The sequence below is a fragment of the Acanthisitta chloris genome, unplaced genomic scaffold, assembly GCF_000695815.1.
Source record: "Acanthisitta chloris isolate BGI_N310 unplaced genomic scaffold, ASM69581v1 scaffold46185, whole genome shotgun sequence".
Lineage (NCBI taxonomy): Eukaryota > Metazoa > Chordata > Aves > Passeriformes > Acanthisittidae > Acanthisitta > Acanthisitta chloris.
The window spans coordinates 1-8186 of record NW_008675108.1 but is presented as its reverse complement, the minus strand read 5'-3'; the positions used below and the strand labels follow the sequence as shown (position 1 = coordinate 8186).

At 42.5% G+C, this 8186-nt stretch overlaps 1 protein-coding gene across 1 annotated transcript; it reads right to left on the bottom strand.

Annotated features, from left to right (window-relative positions):
- Positions 1-5259: 5259 nt before the first annotated feature.
- On the bottom strand, positions 5260-7103 carry IPMK (inositol polyphosphate multikinase; the record flags this gene model as incomplete). The annotated part of the gene is made up of 2 exons (XM_009075564.1): positions 5260-5894; positions 7022-7103. Coding segments are annotated over 2 exons (717 nt in total), but the record flags the coding sequence as incomplete, so codon positions are not given.
- Positions 7104-8186: the final 1083 nt, after the last annotated feature.

Genomic DNA, 8186 nt, shown 5'->3' with positions numbered 1-8186 from the left:
GTCTCCTCCAACCCTGATGGTTCTCTGGCTGAGCCCTGAACTGTCCCAAATTTATGAAGAATCTATTACTCTTCTGTGTCTCAACTAGAGAGACTTTGGCTTTTCCAATCCTCATTCCACTCAGAGAAGCACTTCCCAGCAAGTAAGAGGTGTTTTGTTCAAACACCAAGTTTTGGATGTTTCATTATGTATAGATTTAGATTTTATTAGTTTTTAAATTTAATTGAGCTGACTCCTGTCTATGCAACAGCTATTCCCAATAAACAATGGCACTGGATGCCATGGCAAGAATATTGTAAAGGAAATATGGTAAATCCAAAGGAAAAACAGGAAAGAGGAGAAAGACAGAGAGAAGAATTCATCAGTGCAGGTATAGTCAAGCAAACTTGTTCTCAATCTTTCTGAGTTAAAAAGAAACCAATTCCTGTACTAAAAAGAAACCAGTTATACTTGCAAGTCACTTGCAGAAAATTTTAATGGTTTGCCAAATATACAGGTATTAGAATGACCCTAAATATCACTCAGAATCAAGTTACAAAAGTTGGTAGGTAGCATACTAGGATATCCTAGAAAACTAAACTCAGGTAACATGGACAATACCCCCTGTGGGCCAAGAAGGGCAGAGAATAGCAGATGAAATTACAAACACACACAGATCAGAGGGGATTGAGGGGCTGCTTTAGACACTTGGATCAAAGAAACTGAGACCAGACTAGACTAGATTTGTCTATCAAGCCTAATTAACCTAGAACTTTAAATTGAAAAGACAATTAACAACACAGCATCAGGTGCAATTTCACATGCTTTCATCTACCTTCCAGTACAGTTCCCAGAGGATTAAAGTGCCTTTGTGCACTCTAGTTTCATTTTGAGTCAGGTGCAACAGACAGAGGGTTTGGAAGTTACTTCATAGATCACTTGTTTTTTTGAGAAAAAAATAACTATTTGAACCATACAATTCAAACTGAGGAGTTTTGAAGTACCTTTGCTCTGTTTGCTGCTGGATGTCGTGTCACACATGAAACTCTAAACCCACAGGGCACATCTAAACACTTTCCACTTTTATAACAGTAAACTGATTGAAACGTTTTCTGCCTTAGCTTTGCTAATTTTCCCATTTCTAACACATTTCCCCTCTGGATGACAGTTTTCTCCTGCAGCTTCCACTTACAGATTGCTGTGGACATGGACAACAGGCAGGATTTGGCCTGTGGCTATGGAATGGACTTCCCAGGGAACATCTAGTCGTGCCCTGATGAATATACATAGAATATTCTCCCTATGAGACACCTGAAGCCTTTGGATCTTATCCATAGCCATTCCCTGTGCTGCAGCATGGACTTAATGTCCTGCAGTTTGGCTGTCACCCACCTTGCCCCCAAAAAGTGTCCCCAACCCACAGGTAAAGGAGTTCCATAAAGCCCATGACCAATGTCCCAGGGAATCTGTCCTCTAGCATCCACGCCTGCTCTTCCAGGGCATTGGAGGCATTTTGATGATGTTTTTCAGCACCAGCACTTTGGGAGGAGTTATGAGGCCTAAGTTTATTAAGGAAATAAGAATACCCATGAAATCATTGCACCAGGATGCTACAGGAGGCTCCCCATGGCAAGTGCTGAAGAAGGCACTGGGGAGAAAAGCTCAGTTTGTGGGGGGGAAAAATAAACAATTAGGAGGATGAGCAGTTAATCATTACTTTAAGCAGCAGATGTGGATGCTGGATGACAGTCTCTACCCTTTCACTCTCTTCCTACACCTGATAGTGCTTCACATCAGGGAGTGAGCAAGTAATTCCAATGATTTTGGGTTCAGGCTGGGAACACTCCAAGCACCTGACATAGGCAGTGCAGGTGATGCCTTCCCTTCACCACTGCTGCTGCTACACCTGAGAAGGCTCATTTTAAACCCTGACCAGTCCAGACTTGGATCAGGAATTCTCTGCAGGTGAGGAAGTTACTTACTCTAGATGTGTAATACATTAATATTACTTAAAATATCACTTGCACTGAGTATTTCCAAACCATATACACTCTGTTAATCAAATTAATGGGAATTAGTGATTTCCTAACCTACTGAGTACTTTAAAAGCTTTCCATGAAACTGTGGGGCTATGGAAAAGAAGCCTCTGCCTATTCATCACAGCCAGAAAAACTAACCCAGTACAAGTTTCATGAGAATCACAACTAAAATTCTCCAGTTCAGTTCATAAAACAACTTGATTAAAATATTCTAAACATTTCATAATGGTATAATAACTTTCCATGTAATTTATGCAACAAATTCCACCCATATCCAAAAATACCATCTATGGAAATGCTTCTTTTACAAAACTTTATACAATCCAAGCTCTCCTTAAGTAAAGCCTATGCATAGTTCTCACATCATGTGGGTAGAAAGGCTGCAGAGGAGGATGTTCTCAGAGTCCAGGAGTGACAATGCTGCATTAATCTTCCCTTTTCCATTGGCTCTGCTGAACCCAACTCATTGCTTAAAATCAAATCACCACACTGGTCCAGGGCAGGGATCTGCTCTCTGTATGATGGGACAGAAATACCTCCAAGACTTGTTGGGAATGGTATTCCCATGAAGATTCCCATGTAGTGGCTGCCTGTCCTGTCTCCTTCATCCAGAGAACACCAGGAGCTTTGCTGGGAGGGAGGGGATGAATGGCAGTGCATCAGCTCAGTGACCAGTGTCTCCCCCTTCATCTTCTGCTTCATTCCATGTTCTGGTTAATGATTACTGTGATACATCTCCAGCTGGAACTGAAAACAATCAGACACAAGACACCAGAAATGCCAAGTCTCAAATGTGCAAGAACAAGGTGAATAAAAGGCCCTTTGCAGGCTCAGACTCACAGCTGGTGCTAAGCCCAAACATCTCTACAGCAACATTTATTTATACATCTTCCAAGGGAAAATACTGTTATCTCTCCTACATGTTAAATTAACAGAAATACATTCATAAGAACTACTGGTAGAAAAAAAAAAGAAAAACCATGAAAAAAATAATTTTATTGGTTTTTTATTCAAAATATTCTGACAGGAGGACAATATTCCAGGTGCATTACAAACACTGCCATAGCCAACACAACAATCAGTACTTAAAGAGCATTCAAACACCAGGGACATGAGTCTTAGAGCAGAGACAGGAGAGTGTGTCGTGCTAAGAGCAAACAGATCATTTTCCAACCACTGACTTCTTTGAGGCAAATGTCTGATTTCTCTGGCACAAAATGGATTGAGATCCAGAAGAGATGAATTACAGAGGAGAAAAATGATAATTCTTAGCTGTTTTCACCCATAAAACCTTGTAAATTTATCATACAAGGCCACAACCAGTTTGGACTGCTCTAGTGTTGACTATGGGATAGAACAACAGAATCACAACAGAGAAACCAGCATCAAAGCAAACAAACCACAAACTCTTTCTAGATTATGGCTTAAATTAATTCACAGAGAGTTGGGAATACATTAACTACATGGTGCAAGGGAAATACCAGGGAGAAAAAAATTCCCTCTCTTCCTGGCACTTTCCCCTCAGCCTTCAACATAAAATTATCACCAAAATGATTCTGCCCCTCCTGCAAGCCTCTTCCCAAAACATTGTGTTACTAACAGGTTGGGTTCACTCTTGAATGTGTTAGCCAAGATGAGCTCTGAAGTCTCAACACTGTATTTCTACACACAATAATACCCTGTTTCTTCCAATTGACCCAAGGTCTCAAATAGAGCTTAAATTTTGGCTTCAAAACAGCATTTTTGCTTGAAAAAGTATCTCTTGCTGATGTAGAAAACATGTCAAATGAGGAACTTGCCAAGACATGGACACAACTGAGTGCATAGTGCAGAACATCATACAGAGAGAGCAGCAAGGCCACAGGGGCACAGTAAATCCACATGGAAAAGATGTATGTTTCCCATGACCAAATCCATCCTAAAATCCATTCCTGGGGCTTGCTTTAGGCATTCAACTCTTGCTTTAGGCATGGCAAGACTCTGCCATTGCCCCTTTTCACACAGCTCACTGTGAATGAGAAGAGACATACCAAAAATGCTTTGGATACATCATCCCAACCTTGAATATTCCACATATAAGCTTGAATTTTTCCTGTGGAAAAGAAAGGAACTGGGAGAACTCTCATATTACACAACTTGCTTGTGTGTCATCAGCAGAAACCAGCACAGGGTGGGAGAGCCACAGCTCCACTGGTACACGTGGTGGCACTGCTGGTGGCTCCAGGGCTGGATGATCTCTGCAGGAAGGTCCTTCCCTGTGCTGCTCGTGGTTCCAGCTGGTGCTCCCCAGCAGCAGCAGTGTGACAGTGATATCTCTGTACACTTAGTCACAAAGTTCTGCTCCCTCATTCCACCAGTTTGCTCCTTAAAGCAATGTTTTTGGAGAAGGGCCAAGAGAACAACAGAGTGAGGCGTTTCCCTTAGTCACAGACACTCCATTAGCAGATTGACTTAACCTCCTAAACCAAATCAGTTCCTGGAACATTTTGCATTTGCACTCTTTTGCTCTTCCTTAGGAACAAAGAGTTGCTCTAGAAGTTGTGCAGTTTAAGCCTTTTTGGGTATTTTACTCCAGCATTTTCTTAGCACCTCAACACAAACTACGTGGTAGCTCACATGTGGTGAACATCAGCTATGGACACCCACCAAGGGGAAAGGCTCCCACCAGGGCTGAAAGAACAGCAATATCATCCCATGGCATGGAAAAGCACTTGTGGATACACTGGATACAGGTGAGATGCTGACTCAGCACAGGATTTCTCTCCAAGCAGGGTTACTCCAGTTATTCAGATAAAGTAAACACAAGGGCAGTGCTGAGGACATTGATCCTACACCTGACAGCTCTCAGTCCATTTCCTAAATACCTGTTCATGGAGATGTGGCTCAGCGTCAAGGCTAAGTGGGCAAATGTCATCTATGCTAAGTCATTATAGGAAGTAACATCACCTTTGCTTCTGGTACTCCTTAGAGTTAAGCCAACCATGTCCACTTCATTCTATTAACTTACCTATCCTGCTTTATTCTCAAGTATCTCCATCCTTTCACACTCCTTAATTAACTACCAGTTATTTTCCTGAGTAAGATTATAAAAAGTTAAACCCTTCTACCAAAAGTACAAAGACAAATAAAATAGAGAACAATACAAACCCAGTTCTGTACAGCGTTACAAGTGCAGAAATTCTTCATGCCGCTGCTCCTCTTTTATCATTGGCCCCCAGTAAAAAAAACAATAGCAAAGAATTTAGTTATCTAAAATATTCTGAAGTACTGTGATTAGGTTCTTCAGGCCATAGATGTAGCCCTCATCCTTGGTGCTGCTAGGGAACACGTGAGCAAAATCGATCATCCGCACTTCCACACTCGCACTTTCCTTGGGCTCTGCTGGCATGTGGTAGAAAACCTTTTCCAGTTGGGGTAGGACATTCCCATTCAGGTGCTCCTGGGTGATGCAGGTGCTGCTTTTCCACACGTTGTCTTGCTCCAAGGTTTCCACTTGGAGGGAGAGCTGGCTGTGGTGCCTCTTGGCACAGGACTTTTTGTGGAGTGCATAAAATTTGGACAGGCCTTTACTTACAGAGGCTTCAATCTTTCCATTCTCTGTGGAATTGATCACATGAATATTATTGTTATACTCCAATATGTCTCCACCTGTCAAGAGGCCTTTGGGCACTGCTCTCTTCTCTGCCAAGGTGCCATCGCTCAGCCGCACGGTTGTTGCCTGGCACAAACCCTCGTAGACGAACAGCAATGAGCTTGCATAAAAGTTGAGTTGTGTCTGGCCCTCAAACCACTCCAGAATCTTTTCAATCTTCTGAATGCTGGCAGCTATCACATCTTTTCTCAAGCAGTACCCACTGTGGAAAAACTTGGAGATGCCTGAAAGAAATAAGACACATTTGGGGGATTATTTTCAGCTTTGAAAAGAAAACAATTTCCATTTCTTCTGGATTCTTTTGGGACAATTTCAATTTCTTATTTGAGGGGAGATTAGAATTGAATGTTAGGAGAAATGGTTTCCCTGGGAGGGTGTTGAGGCACTGGAATATTGCCCAGGAAGGTGGTGGAGTCACCATCTCTGGAGGTGTTTAAGACATGTCTGGATCTGGCACTGGAGGATATGGTTTAGGGGTTCCAGCAGTGACAAGTTAATGGTTGGACTGGATGATCTTCGAGGTCTCTTCCAACCTTGATGATTCTATGAACAGACAGAATTCAGGCAATTATTAACTAAATCCAAAGTGAATCGAGGAACTTGGATACCTCCAGTCACCTCACCTGCTGTATAATACTACAGCTCAGGCTTGCTTTGGAAGTAAAACTAATCAATGCATCAAGCAAACTGCTCCCCAGGTCACTTTAGTAAGTGTCTGGACAGTTTTGGGCAGGAACAAAGTAAGTTCTCCATGGATAAATAGGCTTAAGCAGCTTGTGTGTCGGTGTGTGTGCCCTTCCAACCCTCACTGGGGACACATGAGCAGGTGTCAACTAAGAACTAGTTTGCAACAGTTGTCACCAAACAGCTGTATGATGGCAGCACTTTTATTTACTGTTAATGCAGAGCAACATGTGGGGTGACTTCTGAGAAGGTCCTCTGAACTGAAATATGCATTTGTAGAGTCTTTCTAGTACAAAAAAAACACTATTCATGGAAGACAAGTAGAGATAAAATATATATTTATTATAAAAACATTCAATGCTTTTAAAAGATCATTTCATTATAGTTTCAAAGCTGCAAAGAAATTGATTTCTACAACTATCACCCCCTTCATTAGTAGTAAAAGAGACCTGAGGAGGGAATTTCTAGAGTCTGCACCACTGTTACAGCCAACACTTCATCTGGGATTGACAGGGAGCTCAAATGCTACAGGGAACAGCTAAAGACCCATCAGGCACAAGGACAAAAAAGGACTTTAGAAGTGGGAACGCACAGACTACTTTTTGCATACAGAAAATAGGATGCAAGAGCATCCAGGAGCACCAAATTCCAACCCTCATGCCCTTACCATCCTTCACTGTTTCCTTGGTCAAGCTCCTTCCGTAGTGCTGGTTCTGTGTCTCGTAGCTGTCTGAAGAGACATGGTACACCTGCAAGAGACAAGGAAGAGCAATTTTAAACCACCAGTACTTCTGCAGAGCAAGAGACACCTAAAAGGCCACACTTGAGCCCCATTTAGCTCTCACAAAGAGTTCCTGCAGAGGCCAAGCACTGCCTTTAGTGGTTTCCAAGCCCTCCCTTCAGCCCTTGGACTCCAAGCTAGAGTTTTCCTGTGTTAGAGACATCATGGTGGTGGCAAAAAGCAGTGCACCCATTCCAGGGAACTGTTATATACATGCCCTGCCTGGCAAATCAAAGTTGGGACCTGAAACTATCCCACTCCTACCCATGTTGCTGCTGATACTAAATCAGTTGGACACAACAAGCTAAAATTTCAGTGCAATTATTTTGAGTTGCTGAAACTCTTTAGCACAAGAACAAAACAGTAATAATCACTCTGTGTGCTCATAGCTCCATGAGACCCACCAAAAGTGTAACTGTCAGCACAAATGAGGTTGCACAAATGAACGACAGCAGCCAAGCCCAAGCTGTGTTCCAGCCCCACTAGCAGCACATCAGCTCTGGCCTGAAAGGGAGGCAATTCACAGTTTTGTCCATATCAGGAACTGTACAAGCCTAAGAACTTAATTCAAAACTGTTTTACATACAGACACATTTTCACTCTAACTGAAATAATTTCCATAGCAGAAATGTGCCAGGCAGCAAGGCCCAAGTGGAATTTGTTTATGGGACTTGTAGACAATTCTTATTTGCAGAAATAATGGTGTTCCCAGGCAGGCAGTCGTCTCTGGCAGCAACTTTGTGTTTGGCATTGGTTCAGACCACCCAATCCTGCAGCACCCATCCTGGCCACAGCACTGCCCTCCCTTCACTCACTGGAAAGAGAGAGGATGCCATGGAAAGCAAGTCAGGGCACACGGTGAAGTGTGATCCCTCCACTGGGGGTTGTTTTTGCTGTAGCCAACAAATGATGTGCAGAACAGTGAAACAGCAGCACAAAAAAAGGAGGTACCGGAGCAATAATTAAATAACCCAGAATTCCATGTACATGGAATCATAGAACAATCAGGGTCAGAAAAGACCTTTAAGATCAAGTCAAACCATTAACCTGT